General features: G+C 44.6%; 1 protein-coding gene and 1 long non-coding RNA gene across 2 annotated transcripts; both read right to left on the bottom strand.

Annotated features, from left to right (window-relative positions):
- Positions 1-8595: 8595 nt before the first annotated feature.
- On the bottom strand, positions 8596-9347 carry LOC124669788. The gene is made up of 2 exons (XR_006992325.1): positions 8775-9347; positions 8596-8683 (listed from the first exon to the last, which is right to left on the bottom strand). It is a non-coding gene; the product is annotated as an uncharacterized LOC124669788 (long non-coding RNA).
- Positions 9348-11365: 2018 nt separating this feature from the next.
- LOC124672159 (pentatricopeptide repeat-containing protein At5g04810, chloroplastic-like) lies at positions 11366-18892 on the bottom strand. The gene is made up of 11 exons (XM_047208433.1): positions 18107-18892; positions 15637-15764; positions 15248-15388; positions 14836-14922; positions 14518-14671; positions 14338-14397; positions 13395-13823; positions 13019-13314; positions 12653-12782; positions 11838-12414; positions 11366-11585 (listed from the first exon to the last, which is right to left on the bottom strand). The coding sequence occupies exons 1-10, from the start codon at positions 18881-18883 to the stop codon at positions 11917-11919; spliced, it is 2700 nt and encodes an 899-aa protein (XP_047064389.1). The 5' UTR covers positions 18884-18892; the 3' UTR covers positions 11366-11585; positions 11838-11916.
- Positions 18893-19150: the final 258 nt, after the last annotated feature.

Raw genomic sequence — 19150 nt, 5'->3', positions numbered from 1 at the left:
TTAAACTTATTTAAAAACAACTTAATTAGTTACAAATTTACGCTTTAATTAGTTAAATTTTAATTAGTTAAAAAAACAAAAAAAAACGGCCAGGAGATCTCCTCTGCTCTCTCTCTCCTCTCTTCCTCTCTCTCTTCCCGGCGGCGCGTGCGGCCAGTAATGCGCGGCGCCCGCATGGCGCCGAACGGCGCGCGCGGCGAACGGCGGCGGTTGCGGGCGCGCGCGCGGTGGACATGTACTGGCGCGCGCGTGTGCATGGCGGCGGCGGCGCGCGCGTGTGCATGGCGGCGGCGGCGCGCGGTGTCTTCGGTACTCGATCTGTCATGGCGGCGGCGGCGGTTACGTACGTACTCTGTCGCGGCGCGGCGGCGCGGTCGTCGATCTTCGGCGCACAGCGGCGTGAGGCGCGGTGGTGGCGGTCTTCGGCGTGAGCGGCGAAGGTCGGCGGCGGGCGAGGGCGGCGACGTGCAGAGGGCAGCCTGACGGCGTTCGGGCGCGGCAGAGACGAGCGGACGCGACGAGGAGAAGAAGAACTGGCGCGGCGGTTCGCGCCGCGCCAGTATTTATAGCCCCCCCTTTAGTCGCGGTTGGGGAGGCGACCCGCGACTAAAGGGTACCCTTTAGTCGTGGTTGGCCAGACCAACCGCGACTAAAGGGTATTTCGGCGGGTTTTTCCGCGCGCAGCCACCTTTAGTCGCGGTTGGGTATTTTTGAAAATACTTTTCTTTTTCAAAATCAGAAAAATAAAACTAATTCAATTCAAATTCTTAAAAATACAAATAATATATCAAAAAAATCAGAAAAATAAAACTAATTCAATTCAAATTCTTAAAAATACAAATAATATATCAAAAAAATCAGAAAAATAAAACTAATTCAATTCAAATTCTTAAAAATACAAATAATATATCAAAAAAATCAGAAAAATAAAACTAATTCAATTCAAATTCTTAAAAATACAAATAATATATCAAAAAAATCAGAAAAATAAAACTAATTCAATTCAAATTCTTAAAAATACAAATAATATATCAAAAAAATCAGAAAAATAAAACTAATTCAATTCAAATTCTTAAAAATACAAATAATATATCAAAAAAACAAAAAATAAAACTAATTCAATTCAAATTTTTAAAAATACAAATAATATATCAAAAAAATCAGAAAAATAAAACTAATTCAATTCAAATTCTTAAAAATACAAATAATATATCAAAAAATCAGAAAAATAAAACTAATTCAATTCAAATTCTTAAAAATACAAATAATATATCAAAAAAATCAGAAAAATAAAACTAATTCAATTCAAATTCTTAAAAATACAAATAATATATCAAAAAAATCAGAAAAATAATATATCAAAAAATTCTTTCTTCCCGCCACTTTCTTCCCGCCACTTTCTTCCCGCCACTTTCTTCCCGCCTCTTTCTTCCCGCCACTTTCTTCCCGCCACTTTCTTCCCGCCACTTTCTTCCCGCCTCTTTCTTCCCGCCACTTTCTTCCCGCCTCTTTCTTCCCGCCTCATGGACTACATCACGGCCGGCGATATCCCCCGCCTGCGCTACCCTCAGTTCGAGCCACGAGCGCCGCCCGACGACAGCGACGACAGCAGCGACGACGACGGCGGCAACTTAGAAGGCGACGACTACCGGCACAACAACGACGGCTATGAAGACTACGAGTATGCATATTATACGCCTAGGCAGGAGTATGACTAAATCACTCCAAATTTCATGTATGCGGGAGTATGACTTAGTCACTCCAAATTTCTCGTATGCAGGAGTATGACTCGAATCACTCCAAATTTCATGTATCATCGGTGCTATCTCGAGTCAATTGAATCATTCGAAAATGGACACCAAACACATCACGGGTAATATAATTCACATGATCCATTCAACAAAGTTTGGTACAATAAATTATTACACATCATTTCTTTCCTTGTGTCCCTGCTTGCTTACGATTGTGCCGTATCCATGGAGCATCCTCATCATTTAACTTAATGCTTAGGTCGGTGTTCACTTTGAAGGGCGGAATTTCAGCAAACATATTATAATCTTCTCGACATGTCCTGTCTTGTCCTCCACTCCCACGATGTTTCTTTTTCCTGAAAGAACAATGTGGCGCTTTGGATCATCGCATGATGTACCGATCGTTTTCTTATCTTTCCGTTTCCTCGGTTTGCTACTCATGTCCTTCACATAGAAAACCTGAGCGACATCTTTCGCTAGGACGAATGGTTCGTCAAGGTAACCAAGATTGTTGAAATCCACCATTGTCATTCCGTATTGCTGGTCCACCTTTACCCCACCTACTGTTAGCTTGAACCATTTGCACCGGAACAAAGGGACCCTAAAGGAGGGTCCATAGTCAAGTTCCCATATCTCCTCTATGTAACCATAATATGTGACCTTTTGCCTATTCTCGGTTGCTGCATCAAAGCGGACACCACTGTTTTGGTTGGTGCTCTTTTTATCTTGGGCGATCGTGTAAAATGTATTCCCATTTATCTCGTACCCTTGGAAAGTCGTTATAGTCGAAGATGGTGTCTTGGCCAACATGTACAGCTGATCTACAACATGATCGTCATTCATTAAATGTTTTCTCAACCAACTCGCCGAAAGTCTCCATGTGGGCCTTCCTAATCCAGGATTCGAGCTTCCCGGGGTTGTCCGAGCGTAAAATATTCTTGTGTTTCTCAAAGTACGGAGCCACCAAGCTGGAATTGGTCGGAACCGTGTGGTGTGCTTCGATCGGAGAATGGCCGTCCATACATATCGTTGATTTCCTTCCGATCGTGCCTTTTCCACTTAGTCTCCCCTCGTGCCGCGATCGAGGAAGACCAATCGGCTTAAGGTCGGGAACAAAGTCAACACAAAACTCAATTACCTCCTCATTTCCAAAGCCCTTGGCGATGCTTCCTTCCGGCCTAGCACGGTTACGAACATATTTCTTTAATATTCCCATGAACCTCTCGAAGGGGAACATATTGTGTAGAAATACGGGACCGAGAATGGAAATCTCATCGACTAGGTGAACCAGAAGGTGCGTCATAATATTGAAGAAGGATGGCGGGAACACCAACTCGAAACCGACAAGACATTGGATCACATCGTTACGTAATCGTGGTAGAACTTCGGATTGATTACCTTCGAGAGATTGCATTGAGGAATGCACATAGCTTCACAATGGCTACTCGAACATTTTCCGCAGAGAGCCCCTCAAAGCAATCGGAAGCAATTGCATCATAATCACGTGGCGGTCGTGAGACTTCGGGTTTTGGAACTTTTTCTCCGCCATGTTTATTATTCCCTTTATATTGGACGAGAATCCGGACGGGACCTTCATACTCGCTCGGGCATTCAAAAAAGATGACCTTCTCTTCTTTGGTCGGAGCGTAGGCGGCACGACCTTGAAACCGTTCCGGATGCCGGTCATCAGGGTCTTTCAAACTTTGCTGGTCCTGCCGTGCTTCCTTTGTATCATTTGTCTTCCCATACACGCCCAAGAAGCTTAGGAGGTTCACGCAAATATTCTTCGTAACGTGCATCACGTCGATTGCAGAGCGGACTTCTAGGACTTTCCAATATTCTAGCTCCCGGAATATAGATTTCTTCTTCCACATGGCTGCGTGCCCGTCGGCTCCCTTCGGAACCGGTTGTCCGCCAGGATCCTTTCCGAAGATGACTTTCAAATCCTTGACCATATCAAATACCTCAGCACCGAGTGTGTTCCGCAGTGCTTCGGCCGGTGATCTGCCTTGCCGTTGTAATGCTTGCCTTTTTTTCTTACTTGGATGACCTTTCGGAAGAAATCGACGATGCCCAAGGTACACGTTCTTCTTACAATTTGGCAAATGTACACTTTCGGTCTCATGTAAGCAGTGCGTGCATGCATTGTATCCCTTATTTGACGAGTCCCGAAAGGTTACTAAGAGCAGGCCAATCGTTGATGGTTACGAAAAGCAACGCTCGTAGGTCAAATTCCTCTTCTTTGTGCTCATCCCACACACGGACACCGGGTCTGCCCCACAGCCTGTAAAAGTTCATCAACTAATAGCCTTAGGTACACATCGATGTCGTTGCCGGGTTGCTTCGGACCTTGGATGAGCACTCGGCATCATAATGAACTTCCACTTCATGCACAACCAAGGAGGAAGGTTGTAGATGCATAGAGTCACGGGCCGAGTGCTATGGTCGGAGCTCGCTCGCCAAAAGGATTCATGCCATCCGTACTTAGACCAAATCTTATGTTCCTTGCGTCGGCTGCAAAATCTTTGAACTCTCTGTCGATCTTTCTCCATTGCGTTCCATCTGCGGGGTGTCTCAACTCCCCGTCCGACTCTACGGTCCTCTTTGTGCCATCGCAACAACTTGGCATGCTCTTTGTTCCCGAACGGACGTTTCAACCGTGGTATTATAGGAGCATACCACATCACCTTGGCGGGAACCCTCTTCCTGGGTTTCTGGCCCTCAACATCGTCACCAGGGTCATCGCCTACGATCTTATAACGCAATGCGGTGCATACCGGGCATTCATTCAAATTCTCGTATTCACCGCGGTAGAGGATGCGATCGTTGATGCATGCATGTATCTTCGGAACCTCTAAACCTAGAGGGCAGACAACCTTCTTTGCTTCGTACGTATCGGCGGGCAACTCGTTATTCTTTGGAAACATATTCTTCAATATTTTCAGCAAGTTTTCAAATGCCGAGTCGGCTACACCTGCCTGTGCCTTCCATTTCAGCAAATCCAGTGTGCAGCCCAGCTTTTTCAGACCATCATCGCATCCGGGGTACAGCGCCTTCCTGTGATCCTCTAACATGCGATCCAAATTCTCCCTCTCCTTTTCAGTTTCGCAGCGTCTCCGTGCATCAGCAACGGTCCGACCAAGATCATCAACGGGATCATCACGTGCCTCTTTGATATGTCTCCGACGTATCGATAATTTCTTATGATCCATGCCATATTATTGATGATACCTACATGTTTTATGCACACTTTATGTCATATTCGTGCATTTTCTGGAACTAACCTATTAACGAGATGCCGAAGAGCCGATTCTTGTTTTACTGCTGTTTTTGGTTTCGAAATCCTAGTAACGAAATATTTTCGGAATTGGACGAAATCAAGACCCGGGGTCCTATTTTGCCACGAACCTTCCGGAAGACCGAAAGGGATACGAAGTGGGGCGACGAGGCGCCGCCACCATAGGGCCGCGCGGCCGGAGGGGGCCGCGCCGCCCTATGGTGTGGGCCCCTCGTCGGCCCTCCGACTCCGCCCTTCCGCCTACTTAAAGCCTCCGTCGCGAAACCCCCGATGCGAAAAACCACGATACGGAAAACCTTCCGGAGACGCCGCCGCCGCCAATCCCATCTCGGGGGATTACGGAGATCTCCTCCGGACCCTCGCCGGAGAGGGGATTCATCTCCCGGAGGACTCTACACCGCCATGGTCGCCTCCGGAGTGATGAGTGAGTAGTTCACCCCTGGACTATGGGTCCATAGCAGTAGCTAGATGGTTGTCTTCTCCTCATTGTGCTTCATTGTTGGATCTTGTGAGCTGCCTAACATGATCAAGATCATCTATCCGTAATACTCTATGTTGTGTTTGTCGGGATCCGATGGATAGAGAATACCATGTTATGTTAATTATCAAGTTATTACATATGTGTTGTTTATGATCTTGCATGCTCTCCGTTATTAGTAGAGGCTCGGCCAAGTTTTTGCTCTTAACTCCAAGAGGGAGTATTTATGCTCGATAGTGGGTTCATGCCCGCATTGACACCAGGACGATGGATGAGAAAGTTCTAAGGTTGTGGTGTGCTGTTGCCACTAGGGATAAAACATTGGCGCTATGTCCGAGGATGTAGTTGTTGATTACATTACGCACCATACTTAATGCAATTGTCTATTGCTTAGCAACTTAATACTGGAAGGGGTTCGGACGATAACCTGAAGGTGGACTTTTTAGACATAGATGCAGTTGGATGGCGGTCTATGTACTTTGTCGTAATGCCCAATTAAATCTCACTATACTTATCATGACATGTATGTGCATTGTTATGCCCTCTCTATTTGTCAATTGCCCGACTGTAATTTGTTCACCCAACATGCTTTTATCTTATGGGAGAGACACCTCTAGTGAACTGTGGACCCCGGTCCATTCTTTAATACTGAAATACAAATCTGCTGCAATACTTGTTTTTACTGTTTTCTCTCGCAAACAATCATCTTCCACACAATACGGTTAATCCTTTGTTACGACAAGCCGGTGAGATTGACAACCTCACTGTTTCGTTGGGGCAAAGTACTTTGGTTGTGTTGTGCAGGTTCCACGTTGGCGCCGGAATCCCTGGTGTTGCGCCGCACTACATCCCGCCGCCATCAACTTTCAACGTGCTTCTTGGCTCCTCCTGGTTCGATAAACCTTGGTTTCTTTCTGAGGGAAAACTTGCTGCTGTGCGCATCATACCTTTCTCTTGGGGTTCCCAACGAACGTGTGAGTTACACGCCATCACTCTTCTTCACCTTCCCCTTCACCTTCCCCTTCACCTTCAGCATCCTCCATGAAAGTATCACCGAAATGAGCAAGATAGCTTTCATCGATGAAATCATCCCCTTCTTCATCTTCTTCCATTATAACCCCTCTTTCTCCATGCTTGGTCCAATAATTATAGCTTGGCATGAAACCGTGCCGAAGCAGGTGCATGTGAACATCTCTTGAGGAAGAGTAACCCTTCGATTCTTACGGTTAACACATGGACAGATAACAAAACCCCCTGCTTGTTCGCATTAGCCACTACGAGGAAATCTTTCAAACCCGTAGTGAACTCGCCGGAGAGTCGGTTACCGTACATCCATTGCCGATTCATCTCGCATTATTATAATATAAAATATATAATTAACCATCATGCATTTGTTAAACTAACTAGCTACAAACAATATAAATTAAACAATGAACTACACACATGCATATTTTATCAATGACACATCAAAGGTTCAAGTTGCTAACCGCGATCGAGGAGGAAAAAATAAATGAGAAAGCTCAAGTGTGGCTCCAACACTTCATATCATGTTTGTTTCATGCTCTTGGGGCATTTCATCAAACACCTTATGTGCATAAGAGGAACCAAAAGCAAACCTAACACCCACTTGTGAAGTTTGTGAAGAGAATGGCTCCAAATGGCTAAGTGTTGGCTGCTGGATGGGTATATATAGGGGAGGGGCTTTAGTCGCGGTTGGCCTGGCCAACCGCGACTAAAGCGGCCTTAGTCGCGGTTGGCCGGGCCAACCGCGACTACAGCCCCCACGTGCACCAGCTGGCCACCGAGCGCCACGGGCCCGGAGCCTTTGGTCGCGGTTCGCCTCCCGAACCGCGACTAAAGGTCCCATTAGTCGCGGTTCCTATAGCTTCGCGACTTATGGGGCTAGACGGAAGCCTGTTTTTCTACCAGTGTATGCTCCCTCGCTACAAAGATCAAGGTGAGTGTTCAAGCAAACAAATAACACTAATGAATTCCTTTTTACTCTTGATACTAAATCCAGGGATTGTAGTTGTTATACCCATTTGTTCGAAAGTTGCAGCAATCAATATTACGTATATTCTCTTTTGGCACCCTATTCTTTCTTTTTTTGAGATTGATGCCAACATATTTTACAAGTGTGCCCCCGGTTGAGCCAAAAAAAATAAAAACTTACTCTAGAACGTGACACTCGCTTGCCCGGACTAGAAAGCCAACGGCCGCCACAAGGGCTCTCGCTGGCATATAAAATTGAGTTATGGACTTGGGACTGCTATCGTCCTCATCCTGTGTTGTATTTGGCGTCACCGGAACGACGTGGTGTTTAATGGTGCCCAACCATGGAAGACATCAAAATGAGGATCAAGGAGGAGTTTGAGTTGTGGCGTTTAGCTAGGTTGTTCCGCTCCCAAAGTTTTGGCTTTTCCAGAACCGGTTCCGCTACGGTACTCTTAGTCTTAGGAAAGCAGGCTCATGATCGGGAAGCTATCACCCTTTGTTGACAGCACGAACCTGCCATCTCACGGCATTGTATGGGCATTCCGTTATTTTCTTCTCTACGATTAATACACGTCCGAGGGTGTATTCACACAAAAAAAGAAATCGAGATGTCCATTGATTGGAAAACGCATTGCGCGCGCAGAGACGGGAGACGCACAACGAAATGAAAGGGGTACGTGCTTGATGACGAACCGCCGCGCGCGTGCTGATTCCTCCCCTCAGCTGCCCCTCCCTCTGATTATAGCCCTTATTCATTCCTTCTGCTACCGCTGTACTACTATTTGGTGATCTCCAATTAAAACAGGCACAGGTTTTCCATGAAGAGCGAACGATCGATCGATCCACCCGTCTCTCATAATAAGCCCTCCTTTACTTTTCATCTTCTCCCGTCACCATCCGGGCAGACTACGCACTGCTATATGTAGCTGGAGGTTGATTGGTCACGAACCCATCTTCAATAGAATTAAATTAAAGCAGAAACATTCATATGCAATCCAATTGTTCGGCCACACGATATATTATTACTGCTCAATTAAGGGATGAACGTGAATAGTCCTGGGTCACACGCTGCATTGCAAAAAGGTAAACGGCCTTCTTAAAGCAAAGTATATGAGCCTAAATTCAGAACATGGTTCTGGAATAGACAGAGAAACAAGAGTTCTCCGGCCAACATGTGGACTAAGAAATCGCACAAGGATCCCAAGATGATTCGGTCACAAAAACATGTGAATTTTTTCTCGCTTGCCAAAACCTGATCGACCTGTCGTCGGTCCTGCGTGCGAATACAAGTTCATAGGGAGAGAGGGTCTACAGCTACAGGGCGCTGCAGTCGGAATACATGCGTCAAAACATGGCAAATGAGAGGAGTAGAAGCAGCTGAACTGCAGGCTAGCTCTTGCTGCCCTGCCTGTTGGTGTTGTTGGAGTTGGCGTCTTCAGCGGTGCCGTGGAGGAAGTGCAGCAGGACGGGGCTCTTGCACCGGGGGCACCTGGGCTGCTCCTCCGCCTCCGACAGCATCACGTACATGAGGCACCGCGGGCACCCCACCACCACCATCCCCTTCGTCACTGTCTCCTCCTCCGCGTCCGATGACACGCACGAGCTCGCCGGCGACTCCGCCATGCTCGCAATGGGGTTCCTATTGCAACACCTTCGTGCCGCACTACTGCTTCTATTGTGCTGCTTGTGGAGAGGGCACTGTGCAGGGAGAGAGGGTGGGCACAGGGTGTGTTTGTGATGGGGGAGAATGGTGCAACCTGCTATATATAGTGTTGTGCCCTGAGGAGGAAGAGGACACTTAAATGCATCAACAGCAAGGACTTCAGTTTTACCCTCCTCGCTTGTCTAGCTGGAGTTGGTGGATTTTTTCTAGCTGGACTTGGAGTAATTGATTAAACCCAAGGATAAAATGAAAGTGACAAATATGAAACAGAGGGCAGAAAAATACAACAAAAAATAACTGGAGAACTATATGGCACTATGTTTTTTCATTCAATTAAACATGGGTGAAGCGTGAAAATAACGGCAAAAGCTACAATCGACACTTCAAGAGAAAATAGAACAAATATCAGAAAACAGAAGTAATATATAGGTAATTAGTTATTCTTTTTAACTCAAGTTATTGAGTTAAAAATACCATGAGTTGGTTTTCCTCTTGAATGCTGAATTTTCACTGTGCATGAGTAACCGGCTCGGAACATAATGAATTAAAGAATTTTGGCTCATGTTTCACTCTTCATCTGAATTTCAACTTCAGAATGGAAAAAATATACAGTATATAGGATATTTCATCTACTCCCGTCCAACAAAGAATGTCTCAACTTTGCCTAAATTTGGATGCATCTATATACCAATACATCCAAATTTAGACAAAGTTGAGACATCTTTTGTTGGACGAATGGAGTATTAAATTTAGTAGGCAGGTCTTTACAACTTGCATCTGCTAAATAAGCACAATCGGATAGCTGCCACTATGGGTACTTTTGGAGAAAATACAATCCCACTACAAAGAGGCTCCAAAAATCTATTTGGATGGTTGCCCACCTGTGGTGCCATTTCCAGCTACTCCTGTATGAACAAAGATGTTTCCAGCCCCTTCCCCACTTCCACCCATAGGGCTTCAGCTGGATACACATCATCTAAGAACTTCATGAAACTAGAGCTGCCTTTGCCACCTAGCTTGACTTTCACAAAGCAAAGGCTGCAATGCCAAAAACATTTTTTTTAATGTGTAAGGAGAAATAAATTATGGAGTACAGTAGTACATCCTTAGCATTCAAAGAACATTAAGTCACACACTGGAAACAAAATACTGCAGCTACAATCAAGATTTCCTAGCAAGAATTAATGGTGAGTATGAATGGACAAGGGGCAATGCAGCTAAGCCAACTTAAATAGCGGGCATAAATGAGGCACTGTTTTATCTTGTGGGCAGGACTTGAATGGGGGATGGAGGGAGGCCAACTCTTTGATTCAATGAAAGATACCGGCCAGCTAAGAGTCTGCAGTTATACTCAGGAAACTAGGCTCGTAAGCACCGTATCAATGCCGTCTTGTGCAGGCATTCATCCTGACTAGTAAAAGCTCCCAGCAGGACAGAGGCGTGCATTTCCAAGTGATACTGAGTCAGGCTGTGCTAATTTGATTGAAGCTGCTGTACTGGAAGATGCCAAATCTTAAATGGGAAAACAGTCATCATCTAGCACTTGATTGAGTTTTGTACTTCAATTCGGAGAGCGAATTCCTCCTCAAAAACCGCAATGATGTGCAAGACACCAATGAGGCAACAATCTTTGCTCCTATTTACATTTTTCTTTTAATAATATTTCCTTATGGAGACAAAGAGAAGCTTCGTTCCGCAACATATTATCAAAGTTCAGATTATTAGGTGTGATCATCAGCTAAGCTGTCCGCCGCATCTCAGGGGCTAACCCAAAACTGAATTCTCGGAAAAAAAAAAGGTTACAAAACTGCTGCCCTACACCAGCTATGAGTCATGTGCTTTGAAATGCTTTACTAAATGCCCATCAAAGTGGTATTCAACCACAGGCCTGCTTTAAAATGCTTTACTAAATGCCCATCAAAGCGATGGTATTCAACCATAGGCCTAAAAATCCTATCAGAAAAACACATGGACCTATAAACCCTAACGTCTTGCTCCTAACATTTGGATGCTGTAAAGTGAGCAGCCAGATATTATCATGGCTAGTAAAAATCAAACCAAAAATTGATGGGTGGCTAATGCACAAAACAATCTTCATTTATGCAAATTATTGATCGACTTACAGGTATAAAAAGTCATACTCTAGTAACGTATAGCATAAAAAATGAACTTGCCCATACCTCAAGAATATTTACCTATGGCAGTCATTGTTCTGTACAGGAACACAAACTGAGCAATCTTCGTCTGCTGCAAATTAGCGACGACAGCCTCAGCTCTCAGCCCCAGAAGAACTGTTACTGCCTTGCTGACGCTTTTTAAGAAATGCAGCAGAAGCCAGCTCACGCATACTGCACTGCAAGATTCCAAGGCCTAATTTCGGATCGTCCACAAACTGCCGATCTGTAACACAACAGGGTTTATTCAATGCCAGTCATTTCAAACAAAAGAGTATCAGTTATACTCTGGAATACTGCTTTCAGAAACTACACCAATTAAGCAATAACTATAGACCGTTGCAAACTTTTTTTCTTATCAAATCATTCCTCATAATTTACAGACAATCATTATTGATGGAAATATAAACATGCTGCCTGTGTAATTATTAGCATCGGCAAGTAGTGGTGATACATTTCACACAAGCATACAACATACCTTGTTGGGTCAACTTGGGCACAGCTCTCACACGAAAACAGCGGGGGAGTGACTAACATTGAAAGTTAGTTGCAGGTTGTCAGTTGTCATCAACATCTTGATTCTCATCACCATCATCGCTCAAGTCAGAATCACTAGAATAATCTGAATCCCCAGTGTTTACAGAATCAGAAACCTCTCCTAGAACTTCTAATGAATTCCAATCAGGAGGAAATATTCTCTGAAGTGCTTCTGTTAGTGCCCCTCCCGTCCTCTCAATCTTATGAAGCCATCTCGACCAGTGAACAGCAGTGCGCATATCAACAGTCAAATCATTCTCAAACATTTCTCTACAAACACTCAAGACTCCTGTGTAGGTGCTTCCCTCCATTACACTTGCTCTTGAGAGAAGTGAAGTCACCAAGCAATGGTAAGCAGCCTCGTCAGGCTTCAGCCCCACCAGTTTCATCTCTTCAAAACATTTCAATGCTCTGTCTGGAAGTGATGCCCTTGCCCAGCCTTTAATCAAGGTAGTATACGTCTTGAGATTAGGTTTCAGTCCAACACCTGCCATTTCTTCGATCACCTTTTCTGCTCTCTACAAACAAATCGTTTAATAGAAATAAATCAACAGAGTACAAAGAAAGACCCAAGAGAAATACTTCTCCATTCGTAAATTTCAAAATAGAATAAGATGAAGCCATGTAGGATAAAGTTCATTACGCATGAAAATGTGTACTCATATCAGATGCAATTGTACTATCCTTGTCAGTCTGTCTCCAGCATGCAGTCACAATAAGCTACAGATTAAATAAGTAAAGCAAAAATTATTATACCTGCATGTCTCCAGCTTTACAGCACGCATTTATGTAGGAGGTATATGTATGAATGTTAGGAGGGACTCCATCTTCTTTCATTTGCTTCATCAAGTCTGCTGCCTCCCAAACATCTCCCCTCCGAGCCCACCTAGACAAAAGATCAGCGATTAGACAAGCAAAAGGAAATTTCTAGTATAGTGTAGAACTAATTCGATAAAGAACTATCATGATAATTACTTCATCTCTCTGAGTTTGCAGTTGGCTAACTATTACTGTACACTCCGCTAGATCTGAAGTTACTAAGCCAAATAACATATGACCTAGCAGTATTTCAGAAGACTAAGGCTAACGTACACTGGTTAAATTGTTTTCTAGAAAACCTACCCATCAATCAAAATATTATATACGAATGTATTCCTCATAATCTTCTGAGAGCTCATTTCGCGGGTGACTGCTAAAGCACTCTGCATTCTCCCTGATTTGCAACATGCCCTTAGCAGCGTCTCGTAAATGTAGACATCAAGTTTTAGACCACCTTCTTTAATTTTTGTGAAATATTCAAAGGCCTTCCCAATATCACCATTAGCAGCATAACCTCTCATGATGATTGTGTATGTATGTTCGTTCGGTGTAATGCCAGCAATGGACATCTTGCTAAGCACAGAAACAGCCCTCTCAACCTACAAAAAGACATAGATAAAGAAAATGACAACAGTGCAAGGTTTAAGTTTGAAGAGCTAGCAAGTGTTTGAAAAGTTACCTGGTTCTTTCTAATTAGCCCATGGATAAGAGCATTGTAAGTCATTACAGTGGGAGCGCAACCACTTCGTCGCATCAGATCAAAAATATCCAGGGCCCTTTTCATATCCCCAGCAACCGCATACGCCTCTATGATAGGCCTAAATGCTCTATTTGACGCCTGCATTCGTTCTTTCTGCATCTTTTCCAGAATGCGAATAGCTCGATCCATATTTCCCATCTTACAAAATGCTTCTATCAGTAAGTTGTATATGGCACGATCAGGCTGAAGACCAGATTTTATCATTTCCTCAAATATGCTGAAAGCATTTGTGTAGTCATGTAAATGGATAAATCCACTGATCAGCATAGAGTAAGTTTTGTTGTTATGCTTGATGCCATATGATTCCATCTCTTTGCTAATAGCTATGGCTTTAGCGACCTTGCCTATCTGTAAAAAAAAAATATACCAAAGGGGCATTAGCAATTTTCATCCATAGCATTAACATGAAGAAAAACAATGCGAAAATACACAATTTATATTGTTGGTCTGAGCTGCAGGGCTAAATTTTTGTTCCGTTTTTATACTCCATCCTTTTGGTTTCTTATTCCTTCTTGCAAATGTGATTTGTGGGCATGCTAGGAAGTACTGTATGTAGGAGACATATTATGAAGCAGAAAAGTTCATCAACAATTTATCGAGCATATAATAGCTTTATCAACGTTATGGCTCCAATATGTGGGACCTCAGATAACATCATTTGCACATTATCTGAACAACAGTTACACTTCAAATATCTTATATAAGCAATCTTTCTTCCGTTAAAATTGCCAGATACTACTATAAATAACAAAAACCAACAAAAGCACAAGAGAAAACCCCAAATCGGCTAGTATTACTCGGCAGTCAGGCAATGACCCGCGCAAAAATAGAAAAAAATAGAATGATATAAGTTAGAATTTACCTTCACATACAAATTAATTAGACATCCATAAGAAATAATTGATGGTGTAAAGCAACATTCCTGCAAAATAAATAAATACAGATGAAGAAAGAGAAATGCTTCCCAAAATCCCAATGTATAATAATAATATGACAATGCCAAGAAGCTCAGCTAGCCATGAGACCCCATTTCCCACTATACCTTCAGCCTTTCAAACACAATTAGACATTTCTTCTCATCCTGAATGATAGTGTATCCATGCATCATACTATGATATGCATCTATGGGAGCATCTATTCCATCCTCTTCCATTTCGCGTACTAACTCTTCAGCTCGATCCATATTGCCAGACTGGCTGCAGAAAGTATATACATTTGAGTGTCAGATCAATCATATACGAGTAAAAAGCTGACACGACTAGATTGCCAAATAGATAACGACATAAGCATGTCCGCACGATATTGTTACTTTTCTCAATTTCGAAGAGGCTCATGAATATGATAATATCGTAATACTAACCAGTGAGCATGTATAATGTTGCTATATATGATCCCATTGAGATCCCCCAGGTTAGCCTTAGCCTCTTTGAACAACTTGTCTGCAGATCTTCCAAAGCAAGAAAAAGGTATTATAAGAAGTTAAGGGCTCTGGGGAAAAATGTGGATTTTTTTGTCGTTGAGAAAATGCAAAAGTTTTCTCAAAAAAAAAAGAATTGAAGGTCAAGCGACCTGATGCATAAAGCAAATACCTGAATTCGTCAAATACAAATGGGTTGTCACAGAAAGAAAATTGAATAACTCACGTAAGGATAGCACATCGAGAATGGATGTTACAACTAGATCAGAAACTCCGAATGAAGTACATAAGGATAGCACATTGAGAATGGCCTGGCACTTCATTTAATTGAGAGAGTGGAGGGTGGCGTACTCACTGGGAATCATTAATTTTGCCAAATCCTGCAATAAGGATACTGTAGGTAACAATTGTCAACTCAATGCCCTCAGCTTTCATTTCTTCAACACATGACAGTGCCCCACGCATATCTCTAGCAACTGCATAAGCGTGAACAAGGCTGCATGAAATGAATTAAATTTAATGCATGGGACAAACCAGCAATGTGAAGCGATCATGAAGACTATCTTGTACCATTCAGAAACATTTTTCCATGATCAATCTATGCATAGTAAGTTTTTTAGTTCGTCAATTTCAAAAAGTTTATTGCACAAGTCCTCTGGTTTTTATTTCATCATGTACATTAGTCTGTCTACCATGGGTAAGAAACAGCCAAAAAACTGTAAGTAACACCTAAAATGCAGCTACCTTGTGAAGACAAAGGCATTGGGTTCTATTCCTCTTGCCCTCATGTTCTCAAAGGTTGCACGAGCATGATGCTTATCACCCCGCTTGGCATAATACACAATCATCAAACCAAATTCTCTCCTTGATGGCTGAAACAATGAAAATAAAGATTATAAATGAATCATATCAAGAGAGAATTTATATCGCAATGAGACTGGCAGATAATTCTATCTTCTATGCAAATAATTTAGCGAGCATCAACTAAACCTACATTATTTTCCTTAATTTCAGCCCCGCATGGCATGTAGAAGTGGATGTGCAACTTCCGTAGGAGGTTGTGGATACATAAATATATCATTATGCAGGTTTTCGAACATAAAAGGATTGATGTGAATTTAAGCATTGTTGATTGCACACACGAAAAATAAAGGCTCACTAACTCTAAATCAACTCCATAAAAGTACCTATTCCTCCAAATGGTTACAACATACAAAATATGCAAAAAAAATATGCACTGTCCTAACAACAAGAATCTATAGCTACTATAGTAGGGACAAATCTATGTAACATCAGTTGTTCGTATAAATGAACAATACCTTGTGGGGCAGATAATTTTCCAACAGTGAACTAGCAAAGGTTTCAGAACTTGAATTTCGATTAAAATTGCAGATGGCATCAAAGTAAACAGTAGAGGCAAGCTGTGCAGCAACAGGCTAATACGAATTTGCAGAAGGCAAAAATCTCCAGCATGTGCAGGCACGGATCATCTCCCATTAGAAAGGCAACTAGACCACCCCTTGTATAATTGCGCAATTGGCACAGTAACTAAATCAACTGCGTAACAGATCTACTCCTTCATAACGTCAAATTTAAAAAAAAAAACATGCAGAAAATGTAAAATGTCCTGACTACAAGAATCTATATCCACTAATGGGGACAGATGTAACATCAGTTTTCAGTGTAAATAAACAATACTTTGCGTTTGCGGGACATCTAATTTTGGTGAAAGCTATGCAGCAACTGCATGAGGCTAATAAGAATCTTTAGAATGTGGCGCAGGTGTGCAGCTACAGCCTACAGGTCATTAATTTTTTTTGTTTTTAACAAGACTACAATTCATCTCTTGCTAGGACGACTAGACCATCCTTGTATCCACTGGCGGAGCTCTGTTGGGGCCGAACTGGGCCATGGCCCGCCCAAGTTTTTGACCAAATTTTGTTTAACTCGTATGCATCTCAGGCCCAACGCGCTAGCCTGTCTCGTTCGCTCGTTTCTCTGAGCCTCCCGACGGAAAGAAAACCACGGCCATGGGAATGGGGGCGCATCTAGCGATTTAGACGGAAGAAACATGGAAGAATCAGTGGAGGGCACATGACGCAGACTGGCCGCGCCGCCGCCCGCAGCCTGGGGGCGGCCAGGGGACTGCCTCATCTGCAGTCTGCAGGTACGGCCGCTGGAGATCTAGCAGCAGGTGAGCGACTTTCAGATTAAATCGAGCCCTTATCTTCTCCAATTTTCCTACCGAGGTACATATAACCAAATATATGGCTTGGTTTCATCACGAAGTCATTTGATTGGCTGGGTAACCGCCAACCGGGAGCACATGAGTTTGAGTTCAACTTTTAATATCTGAAAGAGATGAAGCGTGAAGCTAAAGAAAATCCTTCAGCAATGATTATTTTCCCTTTCTCGAATTGGAACAGCAACTGACGATGTACTTCGGACACACATTAACCGGTTACCTTTAAAGGCATCTAGTTCTTGAAACGAGATCCTGGATTGCGCCCTTAATAAATTTGGCAAGAGCCACAAGATCAAAGACATAGTGTGAGAGAGCATATTTGTTGTTAGGTCCTCTATAGACTGTATGCCAGTGCACGAAATTATGAACTTCCAGGTAAACAAGAGACTGGACGCCACTTCGAGAATTAAAAATAAATAGTTAATGACTAATATGCAGGGAAGTGGTGTGTTTCACTTTTTTTTTTTGTGTTCCTATAGCTTGGCCCGCCCATAATTTGTTGTCAAGCTCCGCCACTGCTTGTATCATTGTGTAATTGGCATGCCCTGCCGAAACTATTCGATATACCCTGTCGCCCATTGTTAAGATGGTAATGTGCAGGTGCAATTTTGACAATGAACTAGCAAATAACTCAGAACATGAATTTTGATAGAAATTGCAGATGACATAAGGTAAACAGCAGAGGCTAACAAGAATCTGTAGAGGTGGATTTTCCATGTGTGCAGCTACAGGTCATCTACTTGGGTTGTTTTTAACAACACTGCAAGTCATCTCTCGTTAGAGGGACAACTAGACCATCCTAGTATCATTGTAAATTGGCATGCCCTGACGAAACTATTCGACACCCTGTCGCCGACTGTTAATATGATTCGGAATGTTAAGGCGATAATGTGCAGGTGCAATTGGCATACAAAGCGAAGGAGCACTGCAACTACGTAACAAGGCCAAGTTAGTGGTACGAGAAGCGACCTTGGGGATCCTCTCGAAGGCGGAGACGACGGCCTGCCAATCCTGCGGCCGCGACTCCACGACCGCACGAAATTCCCGGCACGCCTCATCCCTGCTCCGGTGCCAGGGCGAGGCCGGCTCCCGCCCGCGTCCGTGGTCCACCCAGCGCGCCCGGTCCTCCGCCCGGGCCCGCCCCCGCCTCCCGTCGTCGAGCCGCACCGTGAGCGACCTGCCCCGGAAGTCCACGCCGTCGACCTCCGCCGCCGCGGCGGCCTCGGCGTCAGAGGAGTAGTAGAGGAAGCAGAAGCCGGCGTTGCGCTCGGGGTCGTCGCGGGCGCGCACGAGCTCGACCTTGTCGAGCGGGCCGAACTGGCGGAAGAAGGCGGCCACCTCGGCCTTGCGGACGTGCAGCGGCAGGTTGCCCACGAAGACCTTCCCCTTCTTCCGGAAGTCCTGCTGCTCGTCGTCGTCGCGCGGGGCTGGCTCGGGGTTGGGTTCGGGGTCCGGCGGTGGGGGCGGGGTGTGAGGTGGTGGTTGGGTGGGAGGGGGAGGAGGGGGCGGGGAGAGCTTGCTGGAGAGCCATAGCTTGGAGGCGAGGGGGTTGGGGAGCGGCGGGGGAGGCGGGGGCGGTGGAGGGGGTGGCGAGGGCTTGGGGGGCGGTGGCGGGGGCTGGGAGGGGCGGCGGAAGGAGGAGGCGGAGGCGGAGGCGGAGGAGAGGGGCTTGAAGAAGGGCTTGGGAGGGAGGAGGTGGGCAGTGGGGGAGGAGGCGGTGGGGAGCGAGAGGAACTGCATCGGCATTGCGGTGGTGAGTAGGAACGGCCCGGGGAGGAGGAAGACGATGGTGAATTCAATCGCTGGCGAGGGAGGGAGGATAAGGCGGGGGCGGCGAGGAGTGAGCTCTCCAATCGCACACGATCATTTCCATTTCGGTCCTGCTGAGCTGGGCTGTCCTGTCCTGGGCTGGGCTGGCCTGGGCTGGGAATGATAACCACTCAACCACAGTCCCGAGGTAGGGAAGTAAAGCCCAGTTTGTCGGTTGATGCGACAAGCTTCTCTTCAAGCATT

The sequence above is a fragment of the Lolium rigidum genome, chromosome 7 (assembly GCF_022539505.1).
Source record: "Lolium rigidum isolate FL_2022 chromosome 7, APGP_CSIRO_Lrig_0.1, whole genome shotgun sequence".
NCBI classification, from domain to species: domain Eukaryota; kingdom Viridiplantae; phylum Streptophyta; class Magnoliopsida; order Poales; family Poaceae; genus Lolium; species Lolium rigidum.
This window is presented reverse-complemented; position numbering and strand designations above follow the sequence as displayed.